Consider the following 27,470-nt stretch of genomic DNA (forward strand, 5'->3'; position numbering starts at 1 on the left):
TAGTTCAGCGGAGTTCAGAAAAAGAAGGCCAGCTAGATCTAGGCAGCGGGGGGAGGGGGGTTGCAATTTGGCAACTTATATTTCATTACCATCATTATCTACCTGTTTCCACTGAATTTTAATCATTCTAGGTTGAAGCACGCTTTTCGGACAACTGGTTTCAACCCTTTCTACTCAATTCTTTAACAATATTCCGTACTTAGAGCCTATCTGTCAATTTGATTCTAGCAATTACAGAACGCTTCGCATGTGTGGAACATTTGCGCCAGAATAGATTAAAGACAACTAGATTAAGCTGTTGAGGGCAAACATGATAGGTGACAAATGGGTAACGACACAATAACGACACAATATCCGGAAAAGAGGAAAGACTGTGCCAGTTATTTGGCATAAAGCTGCCGCGTTAGCCTGAAAGGTGATCGATCGTTCAGCGCATGCAATCATTTGACTTTGAAACGATTGATCTTGGATTAGAATAGCAATAAAAGACAGACAAACTATCATTTATTGAAAAAAAAAGTTCTCGAATACGCATACATACGAAACAAAGCCACTCTCTGTAGTTCAACAAGCTCTAAAGGTAGAGAAAAATAATTTAGAAATAAAACGCAGATAAACGCCTGCAGGAGTTCTGTGACTTTCAGGTCATGTTCCACAAAATCTAAAATAAATGGTTGAAGAATGCGGCATTAAAATTATAAGAGTCTCGAAATTAAGCGATAAACATTAACAAACTAACGTCGGTCGAATTGATCTCAAACGACCGGCCAGCTGTTGGCTTCGGTAGTAGCCAGCTGGGGCTTAAGTATGCTAGCATTACGGGGGGAGACTGCGGGGTCAAACTTTTTATGATTAAAAATAGCCCTTCACACCATAAAATTGTCTCCGCAAAACAGTTTTGGTGAATCGCATACTTAGAGATTGGTAAGCCCAAGAGCTGAAAGAGCCCCAATTGTACTCTGTTTAGCTAACTGTTTATCAGCTTTTTGAGGACGGAAAGTCAGACGAAAAATTGGTCTAGCGAAAAAGCAAAAAAAACGTGAGTTTTCAAATTAAATCTTGAAAACATAGCAAAACGCGACAAACTAACATGTAAAATAAATATTGGGGCGGATAAGTTCTTTAAGGGGGTTCACGCGTTATAGTTGGTTGTTATAGACAATAACGAAGATTTTAAAAAGACAAAAAAGAAAAACATAACCGACTAACGTCGGGCGAATTGCTCTCGAACGACACGCGAGCGGTTGGCTTCGTCAACAGCTAGCCACGGTTTAGTTAACTCAGGGCACTACATCTTTATCCCGTTTCTGAAAACGAAAGTCAAATGGGTCAGACAAAAAATAGACCAAGCGAAAAATTGCATAAAAGACAACCAGGGTTAATAAATTTGCTACAAATTGCTCTTGAGAGCAATTAAAAATGGTTTCCTAAAAAGCGCCTGTTAGATCAGTTATGTTAAAAAACATTTCAACTATTACTCATTGATAATGAGGATCAGTGATGATGACATTACGCAAAGATGATGACATTACGCAAGACATTAATATCTTAAGAACCAATTCAATGTCTCAAGAAACTATCCGGTATCCCTGTTTCAAGCCAGAAATAGTTTCACAGGCTCATAAAGATCCATACACTTGGAACATAATTTTCCAAAAATTTGAAGTTTAAATTTTATCCAAAAATTACCAAAACTGGAGTCATAAAAAAGTTGATTACCATCCCATTAACTCTAGAAACTATGCAGCAGCCTATTATCAAACCTTGTAGGAGGTTTCAGGGCCTCTGTTGCCGGAAAAAAAATCAAAAACATGAAAAAATAGCAAATATTTTTAAAATTTGATTAAACTCGTGATTTTTAAAATCTTGAAGAACACTCCATGACATCTATAAACTATGCAGTAACATATTCTCAAACGCTAGAAAACTTCCGTGCCCCTTGAGGCTAGAGAAACTTAAAAAGTGACAAAAAAATTCAAAAAAAAAAAATTCAAAAAATGACAAAAAATTTCAAACCCGAGCGGAAGCTTTTTTGACCCTTGAGGCTCAAAAAATTGAATAAGAATAAAAATTGAAAGACCGAAAAAAAAGGCAAAATTAAAAAAAGTTTTTGAACTCCGCAATAAAAAATCAGAACCATTTTTTTGTCTCGAAAGTTCTGTCAAGAAACCCGTCTCCGAGATTTGAAATGTTTTGTTGGCCAGTAATGGTCGTTAAACTCAGAAAAGGACAAAAAATAGTGGAAAAAATTGAAAATTTTAACAAAATCTTGCTAACATTCAAGACATTAATATCTTACGAACCATTTCATTGCGTCAAGAGACTATCCAGTATCCCTGTTTCAAGCCTCATAAATAGTTTCACTGGCTCAAAGATCCATACGCTTGGAACATAAAAATTTTCCAATAATTTGAAGTTTAAATTTTATTACTTTAAAACTAAAAGTTTTAAAGTTTTTAAAAATTACCAAAACTGGAGTCATAAAATGGTCGATCACAATCTCATTAACTCTAGCAACTATGCAGCAGCTTATTATCAAACCTTGGAGGTTTCAGGGCCTCTGTTGACGGAAAAAAATCAATAACATTAAAAATTGCAAATATTTTTAAAAATTGCTTAAATTCGTGATATTAAAACTTTGGAGAACATTCCATTACATCTCTAAACTTCACAGTAATATATTATCAAACCCTAGAGGAAGTTCTGAGGCCTCTGAGGCTAGAGAAATCTAACAAATGACAAAATTTTTCAAATAACTTAAAAAAATTGCAAGTTTTATTTAAAAAAATGCTATAACTTGTGATATTAAAAAGATGACAACTAATCCATAACCAACAAAAATTTTCCAGTAACTTATTATCAAACCCTGACAAGCTTTCTGAACTTTGAGGTTCAAAAAATCTGAATAATGAGTATAAATGTCAAAAAAATTGGAAAAAAAATGGCTAAAAATATGAAAAATAGGCTATAATTCGTAATGTTAAAATCATGCAAGACATTCCATTTAATCTAAAAAACTATTTAGTCACCTATTTTCAAACCCTAGAGGAGGTTCCGTGGCTCTTGAGGCTGAAAAAAACCTAAAAAAAACTGCAAAAAACTTCAAAAAAAAAACTTGAAAAAAAAGCAAGTTTCATAAAAAAAACTGCTAAAATTTGTGACATTAAAAAGTTGAAAACTATTCCATGACCATTAAAAATTTGTCAGTAATTTATTATCAACCCCCTTAGTATGTTTTCTGGCCCCTGGGTCTGGAAAGACCTGAATAAGGATAAAAAACTTCAAAAAATTTGAAAAAATTGCAAGTTTTTTCAATAAATTGCTAAAATTTGTGATGTTAAAATGTTGAACCCATTCCATTACCACTAGAAACAATGCAGTAACATATTATCAAACCCTAGAGCAGGTTCTTTGACACCTAGGACTAATAAAAATCAGAAAATGTCAAATTTTCAAAAAAACTTCAAAAAAAAGCAAAAAAAAGAAGTATGAATTTGCGTTTTTAGCAAGCGGTTGTTCGTCAGTATCTAGCCACGGAGGGGGCAGGGGTTGCACCGGGGGCAGATTGGGGGGGGGGGGGGACATCACTGGGGTGGGGGCAACAGCGCCGTGGGGGGGGGGGTGGGGCAACAGTGGCGGGGTCACCAGTGGGGGTGTCTTCAACCTCTAAGAACCGCCCTTCACACCATAAGTATAAGGTATAAGTATAGGTCTCCAAAACAGTTTGAGCTGAAACAGAGCTGAAAGGCTTTAAGAGCACTTAATGCTCGCTTTGGGCGCTACCTGTTTATCCCGTTTTTGAGGACGAAAAGTCAAAAGCGTCAGACGAAAAATCGGTCAAGCAAAAAATCGCAAAAAAGACCGACAGGACTAATATAATTGCTACAAACTTCGTTTGAGAGCAATTAAACAATTTAGATGAGGCAAAACTGAAAACAAGAACTCAGAAATCTGTCTGTCACACTATAACAGCTTGAAACTCAGGCTTTATCAAAAGAGCTTTAGTTATTTCTGAAGTAAATATATATAGAGATACAGGAGACAATATTTGACATCGGGCGCTTTGTCTAACCTTACAACTTTTTCAACATGAAAAGTCATTGCAAACGTTCTGTAGAATGCAATTTCATCGTCATCTATATAATATATTATATAGATTATAAGGCGATGACAAAAAGTTATCTACTTCCACCAACACTCAAACCACCTTACTACCGAATTCCTATGACCTTTGGAAGTAATTATCTTGTCGACTTCCTTTCTGCTGAATGCATCAGATCTTTTTAATCTCTTTAACTGGGACGGCTTGTTACCGCAAATGTTCGTTTAATCAAAACATTTTTCAATGAAATGTATGTCATGAAAGCCTATGATGATCGTTATGATGTCAACACGGAATAACAAAATCCAGATTTACGATCTTATAAAGAACAGAAAACGACCGAAATAGGCAAGGTTTTAATTATATATGTACTTGAAACACCAAGTCTTCTACACCAGTCAACCAATTACCAAAAAATCTGATGTAACTCAAGACCTTGGAATTATGCGCTCTACATATATCTTTATTTCCTCAAGGCGTCATTAGGCCTCTATTGGTAACAGCAACAAAAATTTTTAGAACGCATCTAGTTCAATTCAAAGCCTTTTTTATCTCAACTTAAAGCAATCATTTAACTGATTTTGTACTAATGATGTGGTGGTGATAATATTCAGAAGAATGTTAGAGCAATTAATGTTAAGCTAATCAGCAAACAATTCAAACAGTCGGAATCAGAAGGCAAACACGCTTTGATCTGATCGGCTGTGGTTCGTATAAATCATAATTTAAGTGCAACTGTACTAAATCAAGACGCAGAATTTTCCACAAAAAAACTATCTAATTAAAGAATCAGTTATCAGAAAATTATAACCAGGACGCATTTCGAACTAAATTTTATTAAGAAAAAACTGATTAAAGTTAGCAAATTCAGCTATTATATCTCCTGAATGTTTCTTTATATACACACTGTACTTCAGTGCGTACGAATTGCTTTTAAAATGTATTTTAAACGCAGTTTGAATTCCAATTTATTTATTGCAGCAAAAAACTTCATAATTTTTTTGGTATAACTCAATTTTCCGAAGCAACTTCTCTGAATACGCATTAGTCTTATGTGAAATGCTACTAGACACATAATACCATTGTTTTAATCCCAACAGTTAAGCACTACCCCACCGTCTACTTAATCCGATCATATAAAAGAAGAAATGGATGGTATAACAATAGCGAATAGGAGAGATAACGTACATGTTGCAATACCAACAATTTTAGGGTACTTAACCCTATTGAGACATATTTTAACGCCGACGCTTCTTAATTAAGTCTATCATTAGTTCCTAAAAGCAGAGGACACGAAATGCAACCTTGTGTCAAAGGAATTGTTAATTTTCAAATACCAAAAGATGCATACCTGTTCAAAATAAGCACAAATTCGATCTTTTGACATCTGAAAGTACATACATTCCTTATTCTTTCGCGCTTAATTAGTAGAACCAAATAAAATATACTCCAATTATAAAATTTAGAGTAACCGCCTCACTAGAATTCATCAAAGCATAAAAAAAACATCAAATTGAATAGCGAACATTGACTGTACACATAGAAGGCAGATATTTTGGAAGAGTATTTTGTTTTGAGAGTTGTGAAATATGCAAATGTTCTCACCAAGCGAAATGACATCTCAACTTTTGACTGGACATGTCCAACAGTGTTATTTCGGAAACAGCTGAACTCTGTTGAAATTAAAGGCTGTGAACTTTAAATACTATCAGTATCCTGTTAATTGGTCCTGTTTTTGTAATTAATTAAAAAAGTGATTCCCGCACCGCGGGTACCGGGTCAATTTAATAATAATAATAATAAGTTTTAAAATCCACAGACTCTCAATTAAAAATGGCCGAGCTACATTGACATCGAATTAAATGATTTAATCACGCATAAGAAAGCATGATCACGTATGGAAAGGTCGGCCGATTTTCCTCCAAACGCCTGAGTACCAATTTTCTTCGTCTGTAGCTAACTACAGCGTTATGAGGCTCGCTTATGCTTAATGGGGGGTCAAGCTGGGGTGAGGGGTGGTCGACTAGAGCGCGGGGGGGGGGGGGGTTAAGCTCGGAGAGCTATGAGTAGAATGAGGTGGCTCAGAGAAATGGCTCTAAGGGAACTTCTCAGGCGACTTCATGACCTCCAAGCTTTGCCTGTTTATCCCGTGTTCGAGGCCGAAAATTCAAATGGTAAGAACAAAAAACAGTCTGCCGAAAAGTCGGTAATGCATAAAACTGCATAAAGAAGACAAGAGCGGGTTAAATAAAACTGCTACAAACTACATTTGACAGCAACTATAGATCATATTTATATAACATAAACGATTAATGTCGTGCGAATTGCTCTGAAACAATCAGCGAGCGGCTGGCTTGGATAACTAGCTGCGGCTTACGGATGCTAGCATTCGTGCGTGCTAATGGAGGACAGGAGGGGGGTTGGTGAGCGGAGTGGGTTCTCCTGAGAGGGGGGGGGGGTGGACTGGTGAACGGATGTCAGTCTTGCGATTTGCACTCAAATATGCGCAATATCTTAAAAAATCAACTTTGGTTCTTTAAGAGAATAACTTGTTAATTCGATTGTTGCAGGAGTGCAATGAGTTTCAACATATTCATCATAGCCGTATACTTCGTGTGCTACCTGGTGCCAGTAGTGAGCATCGCATCTTTCTACAAGACGTTCGGTCACTACTTCCGGGAACAGATCAGATCAAGTCGACGACGCGCTACATTCAACTGCCGTTAGTACTACCTTGAGTTTAAAAAACGACCTCCTCTTTTTTACATAATATAACAATCATTGACTTCTCCAAGCATCACAATTAAATTTTATGACCCTACAGGAGTCTCGAAAATCTATATGTAACCATTTTAATCCTATAAATACATTATACGTAATCGTATTAATTAACTATTTACGATAGAAATGGGAAGTCTTAGATTATATATAGATAGAAAGTGGTCAAAAAATTTCTAACGACCCGATTAAAAGATGCAACAATTCTTTGGTTGGGGAAGAGAATATAAAAAACTTCATTCTGACAACACGTGCTATTAAGTACAATTTATGTGTCTAACGAATTCAGGTCAGTAGAGCTAAAGATATTTTAGTTCAATTAAAAACAAAGGCTGCCAAAAATTGTATCAGCTTGATCACCTCCCTGGGGAATGTGGCCTTGTGAGAATGTTGCTATTGTTTTAAAACCTGTGTCCAATGGTGACTGACGTAACAGTTGAATTTACCAAATAGAAAAAAAAACTAGAATAGTTGAGAGGCCTCCTGCAGTCCACCCCAGCCTCGTTTTAAATGCTTTCGTCTCTTCTGTTCTAAAATTCTCATTATATACGATGTTGCAAGACTTACTTAGTAACCATCTAATTTACTTCCATTTACTTTGATATTTTTAAGGGCCACTAAACCAAGTGGAGTGAAGCGCTTAGTGGCCACATGGCATTTTTTCCGTCATCAAAATTCTGTCATCAATTCAGCTCACAAATAAGTTTGTCAGTTATTAACAACCATTATGGGGCCAAGTTTTTTCTTTAAGGAATAATATTTTAGACCTAGGAAAAATAACACTAAAAAATTATTTTTTAAAACTTTCTTTTTACTAATTCGAATTAATTGGCCCCTAAAAATGAAAAACTTTCTTCAATTTTTTTAAAGAAAAATTAAAAAATCTAACTTTTCGCAAGCTTTTCAATCTTTTTTAATCAAGACGTAGAATAAAGGAATAGAAACATAAAGGACGGTAGTTATAGCCTCCCAATTTTTCCAGCATCCTAGCAATTTGCAGCCAAACCGCTGATTGTTAAGTTTTTCAAAAATCTCAAAACCCAAACCAAAACTTTGGGGGGTCACCTCATTGGTATAAAAGATCTTGTACTTTTAATTGTTCCCTGCAGCGGGAGCTAGAGATGCTAGCAGCTTGGCAATTATTACAATGTCTAATTTCTAGTGAATTTTGGGCTAAAATGATTGAAAACACAATAGATGTTACGTCGGATAAATGAAAAATTGCTGGTTTACACTTCCAATAAAATCTGAAAAACATAGGTCATATTCGGAAAAAATCAATAGTTTCAAATTCTAAGGCACTAATCTAATCGATATAAAACTGACGTAGTCGAGTCAGTTTGCTCGGATGATTAATCTCCATCACTATTTTAATACACGTTTAAATATGGGCTTTCTGGCGTTTCGAAGGAGTGGGCTATTCCAAACAAAATATAGCACTTTTTAAACTAGTAGCCATTGATGAACGGAAAACAGAAATGACCATAATCGCACATCAATTAAGTTGAAGATGAAATTCAAAGACGAATTTCTTCGTGTTTCCCAGTCACAATTAGATTAGTTTCAAAATCAAAGGCGATGACAGAGACAGCCAATTGACACAAACTGTCGCTTCCTTTGATCACAATTGATTTCAATATCAATACTCTGCATCACAAGTGGAGAGTAAATTAATGAGGAAAAAAGTGGAGAACTCGTTCAATAACTCATTCCTCCCTTATGCTAATCAGGCTGTAGTTTCACTGATTCAGTTTCGACAACACGCTTTCAACTAATGGTCTCAAAATTACAGGCATTATTAATGAAGCTTCCTGCGTTTCAGCTAAATTAAGTAAGGTTCACAAGTTCTTCGTTTTAAAATCCATTGCCCGTATCTCTGTCAAGCGGCAAATTAATCAATTTAAGTGGTTTTTGAATGTGCAGAAAATAGCAGTACCGTTTTGCATGACCATGTTCGTTTTGTAGGAACCAACAGTGATTCAACATCACACTCTTTCAACTTATCTTCCAATAATATAATGTCGGAACAATGTCGATAATCAAAAAACCCAAAATTTTTTGAAGCCTGGTTGAATCAATAACACCCAGTAACAGAAAATTTGAAAAACAAGTTATCACGCGGTGGTCCCTCAAAATCTATTTAAGTAACTTAGTACTGTAAATTTGTCAAAAGAGTAAATATATTTATTCTTCCTTACAAATTTACCAAAAAAGGGGTAAACAAATTTATTTTGTCTGGCGAATTTGCCAAAAGAGGCTAATGGAATCACTATATAGCTCAGATTCTACATCTGTGTTCATGAATGGAATTTGAAACTGAACTATATATTTACAGAACTATCTATAGATATATTTCAATGCATATATAGCGATATTAACACTGAGCTACTTTAGATGTTAATTGTGGTTCCTAAACGAAGAAAATGAAATTACGAAATAAAATAAAACTACTCGGAACTTAGTGTAACAGTATATCTGTACTAATTAATAATAATTATAAATCACTCAATCAGTACCGAAGCATTGAAATCTAAAATTTGCTTTTATTCTAAAATTTCTCAGAGGAAACTCATACTCTTTCAATTGGGATTGTTTTTGTCATAATTTTGGACTAAAAAATTACGTTTTTCATGAATTTGGACTCAAGATCATTTAGCCATTTTCTTACTCTTCGCGCATCCTTCTAGTTTGTTTGAAGTTTATTTGAAGATTGTTTGCTTGTTATAGCGAGGAGTGCCTCTCAGAGGTACGCGGATGACAGGAACAGATTCATGCACTTCTACGCATATGCGACTGCTATCACAGTATTCATATGCTACACTCCCTTCTTCAACTATAGACTCCTAGTCGCACTAGATGTCATGCTCTTCAAACAGACCATTCTCAAGGTTAGTTACTTCTATATACACTACCGGAGTTCCATATTAACCCTTTTGATGTTAGCTAGTACTTAATGCTGAATTTAATGAGGTTTCCCGACCAGCTCACCTTTTTATTTTTTAATACTCAGTACTGCAAATGTTAAGTTTGGAATTGAACAAATGTTTAAATGTATTTTGAAATTTAAAAATAATTTGCTAAGTCATGTTACTCTTTTCTGCAAGGCTTAGCGATTTTTGAACATACGCCGAGGCGAAATCGTTATTTTGGCAAATTCAAATTAAAATTCTTTGGCCGCATCCAATTCCGTCAACTGTTTTCTTAAACCAGGCACCAGAAAAAATAATCAATATGTGGATAAGTGCAGATTTATCATGTTTTCTTTTATGATTTTATGTATTCCATTTATCATGCTCGGGTGAAGAACAGCAGATCAGAAGGATTTTTTAAACCTTTTCGGCTCTTCTAAAAAGAATATCATATTGCATGCAAAAATTGAAAAATTAATGCATAATTTTGGGATAGTGATATTTTGGGATAGTGATGAAGGGTACTTCACAAAATTAAGCAAAAATTGCAGACAATCAAAGCGCTAAAGGAAATATGGAAATTATATAAAAGTATGATAGAACCCGCCACTCACGAGAAAACCTCTTACTTAGAGCTTCAACAATTAAGCAATAGTTATTTGCCTTCTGTTTCAGTTAAAATTGTTTAGTCCTCAAATTGGCAAACGAAAAAGAACTGCACACAATTTGCCATCTAAATTTCATAGTTAAACATTTCAAATTACTGGAAGGAAATCAGCAACCTAAACGATTGTTTCAGAGATTTCAAGTGTTTAATATAATACAAAAGATTACCCCCTTGTTCAACATGAAGGTTTTATTGGTCAGTTAGCGCAACAGCCAGCTTATCATTCGATTTGTGATTTAATTAGTAGAAATAATAACAATTTCTGCTGCTGGTACTGCTATATCTGATCCAAAAATTACATACATCCGTAGTCACTTAGACTAACGCATAAACAAAGTCAGCAAATTTATTTAACAATTAGGTGAAAATATTTCAGAGGCCAGTAAGACAGAGGAGTTTAGCCTCTCCTTTGTAAATTATATCAGAAAATTAAGTTCGCTCAATTGGTCTCAAACAACGGTTCACAAGCAGCCAGTTCACACTAAGGAAGGCATGTCTCAATACGAATTAACAAATTTTTAAAAAATGTTGCTTAAAATTAAGCTAAACTTGTACCAATAGTGTTGTTGGTTTTACCTCTAAAAACATAAGAGTACTGTTGAACTGTTTAATAAAATTTTTTGGCTAAAACTTTTGCCAATTTTTTTCGCAATTTAGCCTTTTTTGAAATGACGTGAAATAAGACTCTTTAGTCCTTTTTGTTTATATTTGTCAGATTAACAAACCTAAAAACAAATGAAACAATCTTCGTTAATTCCGAGAGGGCTTGTTTTGCTGCCTCAGTTGAGAGTGTTTTTGCTAATTTAAACCGATAATTATCCAAAACGCATCATTTATCATTGATATGAAATTTTTGACAAATTATCCATATCCATAATATTCACAATAGTTTCTAATGGACAGACAAAAAAAATTAGCGGATCTAGATTTGTTCTAGTCTTTGTTTTTTAAATCCCCAAAAAATTCGAATTGTAATCTGTCGATGTTTTGTTTCTACACAAACTCATTTTTTTAAAGTAATTAAAGAAAAGAACAATTCAAATTACAGCGTACTAATGACAGGCCCTATGGGCTTACTACGGAGCCTCACGGTTTACTGCGGTTTGGAACTTTTTTCTCCATTTTTGGTCAACTTATAGCTGAAGTTCTTATAGCTGAAGCAAAGAAAGGTTGCATCGTCCTTCTAATGGATGAAAATTTAAAGTTTTTTCTGCTTTGAAACTACAAGTTTTCCCGTCTTTGAGGTTATTTTCTTTGCTTTGTCACATCATTGGCGTCCAACAAGAGGCACAATGAAAAACATCAATCTTTCTGTGAAAAGATTATGGTTTTAACGGCTTCGACACCATCTTCAAACCAGAAATTAAAGGAAATATTTGTCTTTATTTGTCGACCTTATGGTAGTCGTAAGACAAAATTTGGATAATCATAGGTCTTCGCGACTACCTATGGAAGAAAAAAGGAATCTATTTACTGATTTCAGTTAATGACCAAAATTTTTCATGACTTTAGAATCAAATTTAAAAATATATAGACGCATTTTTTAATTTTGCATTTTGGTGTTCTTTTTGATCTACTTGTTACATATTCTTATCATTTAAAGGCGGAATATCAAATTTTCGGTGTTGAGGAAAGGCACAATGGAAAATTTTGAAGGCTGTTAGTGAGTTACTTTGTTTTAACGGCTTTGATATTGGTTTTTCGTAAAAAACATTAATTAAAATTATAATTTTTGTCTATTTACCGTTCTTTAGACAATAACAGGTCTTAATGAACCAAAAACGTATTTATTTGAAGATTGCCATTGATATCCAATGGTTTTATTTGAAACTATATTTTTCCAAAAAAGCAAACGTACTTTTTGTAACATAGCCCTTTTTCTTCTTTTTTGTCTAATTGTTAACGAGTCTCATTAAAGACTGGTTCCATGTGTTTTCTAGTGGAGTACAAACTAATTTTTTGACGCTATTTTGAATCGTTTTTACGCACCTTTATAGAAACATAGTCGGCAGATTGGTAGAAAATAGCCTCTGTTGACGCGCTTGAAGCACATCGGGATTGGAATAGAAAAGAAAAAAGGAGATAAATTAACCGAAATTTCTTCTTGTTTTTTTAAGTGTCGAAAAATGTTTCTAAATTGGGGTGCAGTTTCAATTGTATTCTAAAACTATACTTAATTCAGCTTAATACCAAATTCAGTTAGCTAACACTAATGAATTTCGATATCATAATGCACTATTTTTAATGACCGGGCAGCATCGGTTTATCCCGTCTCTTTTGATTTTGATCTCCTGACTTTGAGAGTATTCACCACATTGCGTAATTGGATGCGTGGAAAAATTTAAAATCCAATCAGTTGAAACATTGAGTGAAGTAAATCAGAAGTCAAACGAGAAAATTGTAACTTATGTAAAGCGAAAAACGCGATCAAAAGGTAAAGCAAATTTAAAAAAGGAGAGCGCCTAAATAATAGCCCTTGAGAGACTGACGTCGGCTATTAATAAATAGACATTGAGTTTTAGATGGAAATGTTTGTTGTTTTTTATTCTTTTGTTTATCTTGTCCCACAGTCTTAATAATTTTTGGTCTCATCGGCCCACTGATGTGGCATTATTTACCTTTCTAACTGATTTGAGTTTGAAGCAACGTTTTTATTCACTCCCCAATTGTTTTCGATCAACATGTGAGATCTTTTGAACGTTTTCTATTTCTCACATTTGGTACACAATTAAGCCAGAATTGTGGATAAACGGGAACGAAACATTCTGTGCGAACGCACATTACCGAGCCTGCTTCTTTGCCCTTTGGGGCCTCCTTAACAAAGTTATCCCAGTTATCATAAAATTTGAAGTCACGTGTCCGCATATAAATCTCCACGGAATAGTTCTGGATAACTTTGGACTTTCATGACCAATGAGAAGATTAATGGCACGCCATTAGAAGCAAATTGAGTCTACTGTCCAATTATTTCAAAATGGTAACATTTCCATCAGGAGTACTGGTTGATGAAAAGACTGTCAATTTACCACGAAATGAAGGCGAATTCCCTGTTGTCTGTCAGAAGCATTGATATCCCTTTCGATATAAATTCATTCTTGTGTATATTGCGCATCATTAATCCACTTGGGAAATTGAGACAGTAGACTTTAGTTTTCAAATGATATCTCTCCCTCAGCCATCTAATAATTCGGATGAAATGATATTGCTATGAGCGCAAATCGCACAAATTTCTGGCTGAAAGGTGAACTTAGTTTGAAATTTGAATACGAAAAAACTGCATACTGTTTGGTACGAAATTTTAAGTCACAGTTAACACGAGAATACTTATTAGTCACTTTATTGCCAATGTGAGGAATTCTCAGCTGAACTTTTGAGTTAGGAAGGAAACTCCTGTTGTAAATCAATTAAGATAATAATCCCAATGCATATCTATAGTATTGGTATCCTCCATAGTAAACTAAAGCTGCCTATTTATTCGACGAATTGCTAGCGCTCTGTCCTTTACAAATAACCATATGAATGAATGTACTATTTTAAGCAAAAAACAACGGGGGCCATTTACACTCTTGTATTGTCTACAAATCATTAATAAGGCCTTTACTAGGCGTTTGCATTTCATTTTCAACGTTCTAACAGAAGTGATGGCAATATTTGATGTTGATATTTTTGTGTAATAGATGACTAGTTCGTGGCTGCCAGTAGTGGAGAGTGTGGCCGTGGCCATCTGCGCCCTCAACTCAGTGGCCAATCCCTTCTTCTACATCCTCCTCAAACACATGCTCGCCCCATCCACTGCTCTCGCTTACCACCACCAACACCCCCCTCCCCCAACTACATACCCCTCTGCAGGGGCAAGCAATGGAGGTCAGTTCTCCCACTCATATTCAACTTTGTCTCCAACATTTGCAATTTTATGTTCTTCCAAAAATATCAAGGATAATGAAACTGAGATCAAAACTTCAAGAAATATATACATTTAAAGCGTTCAACCGTAAGAGTATGCCCCGTCCAATTCTAACAGTCAAACATTGTTTCGCTAATCAAGGAAGAATTTATGCTCCAAAAAAAATTTCATCATCATTTAAGGGCGTTCGTTTTTAGGCGTTCATTAAGTCAAATGGGCTTTTTGGGTGTCCTCGTTGGTGCTCTCTTTAATTAATAATTTTATTTCTTATTTATCTCCAACTGTATAAGTTCAAATGTTTCCATGATTCAGGTGGTGGTGGTAGAGGAGAAAACAAACCAAGCTCCTCCGTGTGTTTGCAATTCGGGGGAGGCAGCCAGGAACCCGACAAATGGCCACCGACCAAAGAGCAACAGAAAGCAAGCAGCGGCTACCATTCTCACAAAAGCAGCAAAAAGACAGGAGGGGGAGGGGGCGCTAAGAACAAGGAAAAGATATATTACACTGTCACTGTGCAGAAGACTGGCAGACTCTACCGCTCTGAGGCGCAGATTGATTTGAGCGACATCTGAAAAGAAGCCAAAACTCAAACCCCCCCCCCCCCCCCCCCCCCCCCCCCACATACTTGCAACTTATCAATTTGCTCCTGTTACAGTTAACAAACTTCATTAAAATCAAATACTTCATATTCGTACAATCAAAGGTAAACCACTCGACAGGTTCCGCTTTATTTGAATGTCGTCTCGTAAGCGCTGTATGTATGACGTAATGTGAAGTCAAAACCGTGTGAAAATTCAAATCTAATCTAATCTATCAAAGTCTACCCCCTAAGTCAACTTCCCTTAAGGCTGTTCTAGTTCACATCCCATTGAACTTTATGCTTTCGTCTCAGTTGTTAATTATCGGCTACACGTCTCTCAAGGTTACCTAGATAACACAAGGGTCGTCTACAGCTATATGAAGATTACTTTTGAGAGGTAGTTATTTCAGCTGAAATTCTACATTACGTATAGCAGAATGTTAGAAATCACCCCGCTTTTTCCCCACTGGTATCACAATTTTACGACCCCTAATTTCTCCTAAATAGCTATTCAAGTTTTAAAGAACTTGCTTCGTTGAACTTGAACGAGTGAGTTGTAGCTTGAATTTTATTTTCCGAAAAGAAAAATTGCTAAGTAGTTTAAATTTAAGTGTCGTTGTTGCCGTAGTAACTTTTATGCGCTATGACAAATCTCAATGTGCTTTAGCTTCTAAATGTTCTATTTTTACCTGACATAAAGTGCAGTCAGTATTTTATTCATCTGCAGTGTTCACATATCCGCAATCCTTTTAATGTTATTTCAGATACCCATTCACGATGTCAGTATGAATAAATAACAATATATATTTTGTTCATCCCCTTTCGACGCTAATAGCGCTTAAAAACACTTTCGTTTCTTTTGTGATGAAAATCGAAAAAGTGTAACAGTTCAGCCCATTTTAAGTTTCCTGAAGCCAAGTCAGTTTAGTCTCAGGTGTTTTTCTATGATCAATTCAATTAGAGCCATTCAAAACAAAACAAAACTAGCAAAAGAGTAACAAAAATGACATCGAGTCCCTTTCTTCAGGAAACAATGGTTGACATTTAGACCGAAGCTAATAAACAATCAATGCTGTTTTAAGTTATTGGCTTCAACGAATATATCAACTCAATTTGTAAATCCGTTTCAAAAGCCTATTCAGTGTAATTTGAATATTTTTCTAAACCACTCTTTTCTAGCAAAGGAAGAAACCTAATTAACTCCCAAAAGAATTGATCGAATCACAGTACGTACGTATTCAGGAAAAAATCGGTTTAAAAGGTCTCATGTAGGTGAGCTAGGACTTGGCCTTCCTTTGAATATTTTTAAAACCTAAAATTTGAGTCATTCCGCTTGAAAAATTTGAAAACAGCCGGCAGATTCCCGGAAAATGGCCGCCGTTGACGTGTTTGATGCACATCGGGAGCGAAATAGAAAACAAAAAAAGAGATAAATTGACCGATTTTTGTTTTCTTTTCAGTGCGAAAAAAGTGTTATTATTTGGTGTTTAATTTCAGTTGGATTCTAAAACTATAATTAATTCAACTTCTAAATTGAAAACTAATCAGCTTAATAACAATTTCAGCTAGCAAACACTAATAACATAATGCACTATTTCTTAATGACGGGCATTATCGGTTTATCCCGTCTCTTTTGATTTTGATCTCCAGGACTTTGACAGTATTCACCACATTGCGTAATTGCATGCGTGGAAAAATTCAAAATCCAATCAGTTGAATTTAAAACAAAAAACGTGATCAAAAAGTAAAGCAAAATAAAGCATAGCCAGTAGAACGCCAGAAAATAGCCGCCGTTGACGCGCTTGAAGCACATCGGCATTGGAACAGAAAAAAAGAAGAGATAATATGACCAAATTTTTTGCCTGTTTTTCTTCAGCGTCAGAAAGTGTTCTAATTTGGCGCGCAGCTTCAGTTAGACTCTAAAACTATACTTAATTCAGCTTCTAAACTGAAAGCTAATAAGCTTAACACACATGTCAGCTAGCAAACACTCTAATGAACTCTGATAAACTAATTCTTAATGACTTAATGACCGGTCTTTATCGGTTTATTCCGTCGCTTTTGATTTTGATCTTTTGACTCTGACAGTATTCACCACATTAAGTAAGTTAATACATCAAAAAATTTGAAATCCATTCAGCTGAAACAGAGTGAATTAAGTCGTTAGTCAAACGTGAAAATCGTGACTTATGTAAAACGAAAAACGTGATCAAAAGGTAAAGCGAATTAAAACATACCGGACAGATTGCCAGAAAAAAGTCGCCGTTGACGCACTTGAAGCATATCGGGATTAGAACAGAGAAAAGGTGATAAACTGACCGAATGTTGTGTCTTGTTTTTTAGCGTCAAAAAGTGTTCTAATTTGACGCGCAGCTTCAGTTGGACACTAAAACTAAACTTAATTCAGCTTCTAAACTGAACACTTTTAAGCTTAGTACCAATTTCAGCTAGCAAACGCTCTAATGAACTTTGATAACCTAATTCTCAATGACTTAATGACCGGTATTTATCAGTTTATCCCGTATCTTTTGATTTTGATCTTTTGACTTTGACAGTATTTACCGCAATGCGTAATCGAATGCGTAAAAGAATTTAAAGTCGATTCAGTTGAAACAAGTTAAGTGAAGTGAGTGAATTCAGTGATAGAAGTAAGTCAGAACTCAAACACTAAAAATTCGACTTATGTATAACAAAAAACGTAATCAAAAGGTAAAGCGGATTTGAAAAGGAGAACGCCTAAATAAAATAGAAGTTGAGAGGCTGACGGCGACTATTAAAAAAAGGAGAGCGCCTATACAATAGCCGTTTGGAGGCTGACGTCGGCTATTAATTATGGTAAAAATTAAAACAATTGCCGGCAAATTGTCAGAAAATAGCCACCGTTAACCCGCTTGACGCACATTGGGATGCAAACAGAAAGAGGCAATTAGCAGAGAGATATTGACAGAAACTTTAAGTGTCAAAATGATTTTTATTTAGTTTTCAAACTCTGCTTATTCGGTTAGATTCTAAATTTACACTTATCTCAACTTCTAAACTGAACGCTATTAAGCAGAAAAGCAATGCCAGCTATCAATGGCTCCAATAATTTTTGATAACCTAATGCACTATGACTTAATGACCAGGCTTCATATGTTTATCCCGTTTCATTTGATATTGCTCTTTTGACTTGGACGGTATTCACTTCATTACTTAATTCAACGAGTGAAACAATTTAAAATCCGTTCAGTTGAAACATGGAGTGAGGTAAGTAAGGCGTCAAATTCGAAAATCGTGACACAAGTAAAACGAAAAACGTGATCAAAAAGTAAAGCTCATTAGAACAGAAAGGAGAGCACCTAAATCATAGCCGTTGACAGGCTGAAGGCGGCTATTAATCCACCTAGACGTCTCCGAAAACCCCAAATAGTACAAGCAAACAAAGAGGATCTTTAATTCACAATTCTCCGACCACGCTCATCCAAAATTTTGGCTTAATTGTTTACCAAATAAGGAAAAGATAGAAAACTCTAAAAAATTTAAATATTGTTCAAAAATAATTGCTGTATAAAAAATTTGCTTCCAACTCAAATCAAATAGTAAAGTAAATAACGCCACATTAGAAGACAGATGAGACCTGCCATTAATAAGACGAGCCAAGACACAACAAATTCAAATAACAATTGTTCATTAAGAACTTTTTTAAACAATTAAGCTAATAACAAAGCTAAAATAGTGTAAAAAAGCTAAACTAAAATTAATTTTTACTTCACTAGAAAATACATGGGCCCAGTCCTCAATGATACTCGGTAAAAAGTAGACAGAAAAGAACAAACCAGCAAAATAAACGATGATAATTTTGAAAACAAATAATGACAACCATTAGATGCTCAAAACTCTACTATTTTGTCTAGCCTACTAACTGAACGAACGCACTTTTGAGATTAGAAAAGGTGCTAAAACCATCATCATCATCATCATCATCATCATCATCATTAGATATCAAATGAAAAAGCGGCAAAATGAGGTAAAGCGAAACAAGAAAGGGAAACTGAAAACATAAGTAATGACTTCTTGAACTCTCCTGCCAAGCACTTCAATCAGATCTGGCACAGTATTTAGCTAAAAGATGTCGGTGAAAAGGTAAATTTCAGTCTTTGAAATTTGAATCTTGCAATTACCGATGAATTGGAAAACAGATTTTTTGATAACTGAGCAGACAGAAGCACTTGTCGGCTCACTACAGCAATGTACAACAACTTCTCAAAACTGAGCAAAAAAAAATTGGAGCACAAGTTTCAATAATCGCAAATGATTATCCTGGCAACCGATTGTAGCCAATGTTTGAAAAAATAACTAGATAGTTAAAAAGGTAGGGTAAGAAAAATATCTAATTGGTTTGAGAATGTAAATGAGAAAAGAAACTTTGCAGAATTTGAAATTTTTAGTTGCTGCCTTTTTCACCTCGGAAACAGTGATTATCAAAAATTTAACAGGGAGCACAGAAAGTGCCATAGTTCTTCAAACAAAAGCAGCATGCATCACTTTATCCTCTGGAAAAAATACCACTCATTAATGACTTCAAATTTTTTGGAAAACGAGCAAACGATTTTTAAATAATTTCTCATACTATTGATTGATTTGGCTCAAATATGTGTATTGAAAACAGATTTAGTGTGAAATTCAAGCAAGATATTAACAATTTGGAGGATACAATTTCAAAAAACTCTAGTTTTTACATATCATATATGCTGAGCCCTAAATATTTTTATTTATTTTGGAAAATAGATTTTTTTAGATATCTGGAGGCAAGTATAAACGACTGCGCGAGAAACGACAAGGCAAAAAAATTCCACAGCATTTTGTTCTATTACACTAATCAACGAACGGACCAAAAAATTTTCCATCTTCAGTTCCATTCCTGTTTTTATTTCCCGTTTTCACGGCCACAATTTATTTCCCAAAAACCTGCGAAAACATGAAAATCGGAAAAAATTGAAATTTTAAAACACTTGAAAACTTATACAGTTAAGGGTTATGGAAACATCGCAATCTGTAAAAACCGAAAGCTAAACATAAAATCAATCAACTCCATATATGTACCAGTAGAGATTATAAATGACTTGTTACTTATACCAGGAAGAAAAATAACAAATGCGTTGGTATGCGATCTGTTGGTCATATATTTAAAAGCTATTTAATGCAACCTCCAAGTCAATACAATTGAGCACGGAAAAATACCACTCTATAATACCAACCGCATGGAGTGACTTGACTGCATAAAAAATAAACAGAACCTACTAACGTCCGAAGAACTTCTCTCAAACGACTAGCGGGAGCTCGAACATATTAATATATTGCAACCTGCTTCAGTCAATATTCACCTAGTGGGCTTCAAACTACGTCAGTAGAAGTTAATTTATACCACTATAACCACTAAAAAACTTTGAAATGTAAAAAAAAAACAAATTTTGGCGCAAACTTCATTTGATTTTTTGGTATTGAACTGCCGCCACTTTAATTCAGCTGCTATTTGTGAAAGACAGCAAAATTTTTAAGAAAATCTAAGGGCGTAAAGTCACGCAAAAAATCAAAACGGTAAAAGCAAAACTTTTGCATAAAAGACCAACAAGTTAACAATAATTGTATCAAAATTCTCTCGAGAGCAATTAAAAACGGACCAAGCTAATATGGACTAGCATTTACACATCTTGCGAATTATAAGCTTGAAAGTAATACCTGCAAACAGTAACAATTATGTAGAATTGGAATAAAAGCCCATTTCACAATAATCCTTTGAGGAAAATCGGGCTTATCCCGTTTCTACTTTTGAAATCATTTTTTGAGACTCCGTTCAATTTAATTGCTTTGCTGAGTAACTGCTTTCTAAATGCGCTGTGAGCAGAATGCGCGAAGAATGAAACCAGCATAGAAAAGTCAGAAAGATGAGGTAAAGCAAAACAAATTTTTATTCAACGACATAAGCCGCCCGGAAATTCCAGAAACGACTCGAAGGGTAGAACATGAAAATAACATGAAAATGAGCAATGAAAAAGTATCTGACCAGTAGAGATGATTGCAGCATCTAAGAAAAATTCCTAAGAAGTTGCAATTCCAAAAGACCTATTGGCAGAGACCATGCAATACGTTTGTTTTTGATTCATTAAATTACAACTACAAATTGACAGAAAAACCCAACGAAAAATTTCAAGTAGAGAAAACCGAGGTAAGGGAAGTCACGTGAAGGACAAAACAAAAAATACTCTCTGCATATTTTCAAAAAATTTAGCCACAAATAATGATTAAATTACCAATATGCTACTTCCGAACCATTATTTAAAAAAACTGTCACTACTTCTACTGGTCAAGAATACGCCAATCCACCAACTTGCAAATTTGTACAATAAAAAAAGCGAGGATAAAAAAAACAGAAGTTAGAATTTTATATTAATTTTCATTGAAATGTGCATAGTCTAGCTTCCAGTGGCTTACGGCAACACCTCTAAAAAAACTGCATAAAGGATTGAACAGTAAAGTAGCGAAAAGCACAAAATCAGAGGAAATTAGCAAAAACAAGCGAAAAATTGAAGGAAATCGGACAAAATCTGCATAAAAATAACTCCATTAACATTACCAAAACACCTCAAAACTAATATAAAAAACCAAAGGCATCAAAAAAAATTCGAACCATAGACATCCCCAAGTGGTACAAAATTGAAGACAACAATCATTAAAAACAACTTGAACTTAAAAATCTGGCGGAACTTTATGAATCTTTTGACATTACGTGCGCATAAAGCCAAAAAATTCATACGAGCAAACAGAATATTGAAACACTCGCAAAATAACAGACAAGTCCTAATAGGCTAAAAAAAAGTTATCCAAGATCAGAAAACGAATTAAAGCCGTCAGATTGCCGGAAAATCGCCGCCGTTGACGGGCTTGATGCACATCGGCATTGAAACAGAAAAAGAAAAGATAAATTAACCGAATTTTTTTCTACTTTTTTTCAGTGTCAAAAACTTTTCTAATTCGGCGTGCAGTTTCAGTTGGATTCAAAAACTGTACTTAATTCAGCTTCTAAACTGGAAACCAATAAGCTTACGACCAATTTCAGCTAGCAAACACTCTAAAAAACTTTGATAACCTAATTCTCAATGACTTAAGGACGGGTCTTTATCAGTTTATCCCGTTTCGTTTGATTTTGCTCTTATTGACCTTGACTGTATTCACTGTCTTGCGTAATTAATTGAGTGATGGATTTAAAAACCATTCGGTTGAAACAGCGAGTGAGGTAAGTTGGAAGTCTAACGTGAGAATCGTTCTTATGTAAAACGAAAAACGTGATCAAAAGGTAAAGCGAATTGAAAAAAGGAGAGCGCCTAAATAATAGCCGTTGAGAGGCTGACGGCGGCTATTAAAAACTGCACATAATTTAAAATTTCTTAGTTTTTGTCATTTTTATTAAACAAAAACCGTTGAATACCAAAAAGACTGTATCCACTTGGTATCTGAAAGCCCCTTAACTAACAAGCGTCTATTCAAATCCAACACAAAGCATTATAATAAAAGGAAAAGCGAAAAACTGCTAAAATTCGCCTAGAATTCAGCTAAATATCTGAAAAACCTGTAAATTGGTATAAAAATTATATTAATTACCAGAAACCTTCACACCACTATCAAAACAACCCTAAAAATAAAACAATATCCTAATCAAACTTCTAAACAAAAAATCAGAAAAAAAACACTTTATAAAAGCCGCACGTGAACAAAAAATTTCGCTCCCTCAAAGAACATTTTTCTCACCTCAATTTCTCGCTCTCGCAAAAACAGCGGTGTGAACAAAAAACCACTCTCTTTTCGCTCCACTCTTCAATTTTTTCAGCACCAAACCACTCCAATATTTGCACCACTCAATTTTTCAGCACCAAACCACACCAAACCATTCCTTCACGCGTTTCATTTCCTGCTTCAAATTCACTCCAATAAAATCGATTACAGAAAAGGACTTCTCCAATATCCGTCTTCGAATCGTAATTAAGAGCGCAATAATAGCCTGCTGAGAAGATGAGGGCGGATATTAAAGATAACCAACTAATGTCGGACGAAGTGATCACAAACGACGTGTGATGGGATCCATTGAAAACTGCTTCACCAGGGGGGTTGACTAAAGGGCTTCAAATCGAAGGCAACAAATGAGACCGATTTCAACGCGCAATCATTGAGTTTTCGGTAGTTAACTGCCGCCATTTGAATTCAGCTGCTCAAAACATTGGATGAGAGAGCAAAAATCAAGCATTCAAGAGTGCTAAATGTTACTCGAGAAGTCAAAACGATCAAACGAACATTTTGCGTTAGAAAAACAACATAATTGATTCAAACGTCATTCGAGAGAAATTAACAGCAATACAATAAAAATCCTTTGGATGAGAAAATGTGCCAATTCAATACTTGGTTGGATTGTGAAAACGTGCAACACCGCAATAAAGATATGATAAGCTTGCCCATTAGGATATCCAAGTTTTCAGATCGTGACAACTTTGTTCATCTAATACGCAACAGAAGCCCAGTTTCGCGAGTTCTGATGCAGGTAGCTTTCACAGCAGCACAAACCACCAATTAACCAAGTTCTCTGCGAATTTGGTTAATTTGCTAATGAATCGACTAAGAACTTCGTTTTTAAAATTTTTGGACCATGTCCATGCATAAAATAGCTAGCGGACTGCACTAATCGTGATTTTGGCATAGCTTAAATCTGGCAAACATCACGACATGGACAATGAGGCTAAACTGCTACGCACACAGAGCATATTTGGCGTACTGCCAGCTAAAAACAACGAAATGTGTCATTCGACTTTTGTTCATCCTAGTTTATATCCCTTGCGTTGTACGAAATACCTGTTGAAAAAATCCTGATACAAAATTATCCGTTTTTCACAAACAGGTCTAAATTGTGAGGCACGCGGACCCTTAATCAACGTGATCAGGGAAAATTTAACTCATGGATGAAATTGAAACAGTAGATTTCGGCAAGTAAAATAAAAGCCAAGATAAATTAAACGCCAATTTTAAAGTTTAGACAGCTGCACATAGATTTCGAGCATCGGTAGCCTAGAAAAGTAGTCTTCACTTGAACGTTAACCTTCACTTTTGAACGCAGCTACCTGTTCCAAAACTTGAGAAATCCTATAATTCAGATTAGTTTTTTAATATTACGAAGCAATCTCGATTAATGAAGCTATAGAGAGGCATAATAGCTCTAGGAAAAATGGCGTGATCAAAAGAGGTGAATTAGTAAAAAACTAATGAAGCTTCGCAGACATTTCAACCCAATCAACTCCCTCGTTCTCTGAACGTCATGACTCCGAACTAATTTAACCAATAAAGTTGATCAGAGAACCCTTCCTTGTTGTCGATTGAAGAACATCATCCAGATATTGCGGATTACATTTAGATACAGAATACATGCAAACGTGATTCAAGTGAGTGGTTCAACTTGGCATATTTTCAGACGATGACGCAAATTTAGGGTGTTCCTCTTTCACATGCTCTTATGACGTCTGTTTGGCCATGCATGTGTTGACATAAAACAAAAATTGTTCGTAGAACAATTTTGACAGAAATTAGAAGACCTGAGGCGGGGCGACGGCAGAACGAATAAGTTGACCGATTGAAATTGGGTTTTAAAAATCCACATGATTAAAACTTTTTCTAGCGACAAACGTTTTCAGGATTCCGTTCAATCTGGCGTATGGATAGCATGACCGCACGAGGATGTACAGGTGGCGGGTCGCGTGGGGGTAGGCGTAAAGTTTTATAGGATCAGGGGCGAAACAGATCGGATCCAGTTCTCTTTGTGAAGATTTGGTACGAGAAGCTTTCAGGGCTACATACCAACCAAGGTGAACAGCACCAATTATCATTAAGTGTGTTAGCGACAACAAATATTACTTACTTTGCAGGGGTGACAGGTTGACTACATGATATTCTAAGATTGCACAGGGGCGGAAGTGGCCGCATAGAGCCCTCATTTGCAGACCTAGAGAACGGGTTGGAATCATCTCCTGCCTGACCTCCCCCTCCACCTCTTGTTAGGGTCAGATCAGCGACAAGGTGACTATCTGACGACTGCTGTCCATTGGGCTGAGGGTGGCTCTCACATAACTCCGGATACTGTTTCTCGAAATTAACGAAAGACCCTAAATGAAAAATATATTTAGGATGATAACGGGCACTACAAATTGATGAACACAGTCAGCAGAATGCCAAAGAGCTGCAAATTAGACATACCTAGCCGTAAGGATAGCAACTGATACAGACCTGAAATCAGTGATATGCCTCTGTAGTATGTAAACTCTACTTGAAATGATTTTTTAAATTTTTAGTCCATGAAGATAGTTGTTCACCTGGTGAATTTTCAAGCTAGTGTCTTAGTTTGTCTCGAAGTTTATTGGTCCAAGCAGCTTTTTAATATCATTTCAATAAATGATTGCACGCTTAAGTCAAGTATGATCATTTAAAGCATTCATCAAACTTTTTTATGTAATTTTTCGCTATTTAACGGCTCTGACGTTTTATACAAACAATCATTGAGTTTTGCCATATTCTTCAAGTCATTGCTGCTTTGCAAAATGGTAAGGGAAAGGTGAGTATTTCTCGGGAACCTGATTTGAGTATGAAAATTTTAGTTTATGTTGCGAAATGTTCTTTTGTAAGAAAAATGAACATAACCGACTAACGTCGAGCAAATTGCTCTCAAACGACCGGCGAGCGGTTGGCTTTGTCAGTAGCTAGCCACGGTTTAGTGAGCCTAGCTATAGCTTGATTCGACTCTGCAACTTTTAGTTTTCTAGCCTTGTTATAAATAAATCAAATAAAAAACTGATATTTTAAAAAATTGCAAAATTTAAGAGAAAAGCTTCTAGATCTCGCAGTAAAAATGTTCAAAACTATTTTTTGCCTCTGCAATTTTGTCAAGAAACCATCTGCAAGACTTGAAAAGCCTCGTTGGCCAATAATGATCCTTAAACTCAGAAAAGGACAAAAGAGTCAAAAATTTTGGAAACAATTGCAAATTTTATCAAAATCCTGCTACAACTCAGGATATTAAAATCTTCAAAACCCTTTTTTGTCTCAAAAGACTATCCAGTATCCCTAATTCAAGCTTCAAATAGTTTCACTGGCTCATAAAGATCGATAAATTTGTAAATGATAATAACTTTACAAAAATTTGAAAAAGAAATTAAATTTTATCAAAAAATTGCTAAATCTGGATTAAAAAATTGACAAAATTAATTCCATTCCATAAACTCTAGAAACTATGCCACAGTTTATCATCAGGCCTCGGAGGAGGTCCCTGGGACCCTGGTGCCGGAAGAAATGTTAAAGCTAAAAAAGATTAAAAAACTTGAAAAAATTGATATTTCAAAAAAAGTGCTGATATTAAAACCATGAAAAACATTCCGTCACTTCTAGAAGCTATGCAGTAACCTATAATCAAACCCTAGTGAAGGTTATGTGGTTCTTGAGGCTGAAGAAACTTGAAAAAAATTACAAAATGAATTAAAAAAACATGAAAAAAATTGTAGGTTGCATAAAAAACTGCGCAAATTTCGACAATAAAAATTGAAAACTAATCCACGACCGAACAAAATTTCCGTTATTATCAAACCCTAACGGAGATTTTCTGTTAGGCTGAAAAACGTGAATAATGACAAAAAAGGTCAAAAAAATTGAAAACAAATTGCAAGTTTTGTTTAAAAAAAGGGCTAAACTTCCAGGTGTTGAAAACTTGAAAACCATTCTATTACACGTAGATACTATACGGTAACCTATTGTCCAACTTAGAGGAGATTCCTTGACAACTAGGGCTGAAAAACTCAAAAACTGACAAAAATTTTTAAAAACCATGAAAAAAATGCAAATGCGTTTTTAAAAAATCAGTAAACAATCGTTGTTTTAAAATCATGAAAAACATTCCGATAAAACTAGAAATTATACAATCTATTGTCGAACCCTAGAGGTGGTTCCTCGGCTCTTGAGGCCAGATAAACCTAAAAACTGATAAAATCTTTCAAAATACTTGGAAAAAAATTATACTTCCTTTGCAATGCACTTGGCAACAAGGCGACGAATAATTTCACCCACAGAAATAGGTCTAATACCGTTTTTCTTTTTATTCAATGCTGTTAATGTATCACTACAAAAAGCTGGGGTCACAAAGCTTGGGAGCTGGCCTCTGCAGGCCAGGTTCACTAATTTGGCTAGTGAACACATTGCTCGCTTGGATTGATCGGAAATTGAACAATTGATTGCATGGAGAAGATGCTCTGGGTACATTTTGGACGACCCAGCTACTGTGAAATTCGAAAAAGACTGAAGCTGCAAAAGGACCTTTGCTTCATCGAATTGAAAAGCTTCACAGCCAGTCTTCTATCGGCTCAAAAATTTCGTTTTCCCCTGGATGCAGTTTTTGGAGTTCAATCAAGTTCATTCAAGTTGGAGGGTTTTTCTGTTCTTGGGTGCTATTCAGTCCGATGATAAAATCTGTG

At 35.3% G+C, this 27,470-nt stretch overlaps 2 protein-coding genes across 2 annotated transcripts in view; one reads left to right on the forward strand and one right to left on the reverse strand.

The window, feature by feature from the left end:
- The window catches only part of LOC142353360 (uncharacterized), a 21,672-nt gene extending 6,720 nt beyond the window's left edge, over positions 1-14,952 (forward strand). The window contains exons 3-7 of the mRNA XM_075405594.1: positions 968-999; positions 6,673-6,824; positions 9,608-9,768; positions 14,134-14,320; positions 14,673-14,952. Coding sequence (XP_075261709.1) covers positions 968-999; positions 6,673-6,824; positions 9,608-9,768; positions 14,134-14,320; positions 14,673-14,932 — 792 coding nt within the window. The 3' untranslated portion in view covers positions 14,933-14,952. The remainder of the gene's footprint in view (positions 1-967; positions 1,000-6,672; positions 6,825-9,607; positions 9,769-14,133; positions 14,321-14,672) is intronic.
- Positions 1-27,470, reverse strand: part of LOC142353474 (uncharacterized) — a 143,067-nt gene that overhangs the window by 102,894 nt on the left and 12,703 nt on the right. Inside the window, exon 3 of the mRNA XM_075405727.1 lies at positions 24,875-25,118. Within this exon, the coding sequence (XP_075261842.1) occupies positions 24,875-25,118 (244 nt within the window). The remainder of the gene's footprint in view (positions 1-24,874; positions 25,119-27,470) is intronic.

Source organism: Convolutriloba macropyga, chromosome 14 (assembly GCF_964194025.1).
Source record: "Convolutriloba macropyga chromosome 14, txConMacr16.3, whole genome shotgun sequence".
NCBI lineage: Eukaryota > Metazoa > Xenacoelomorpha > Acoela > Convolutidae > Convolutriloba > Convolutriloba macropyga.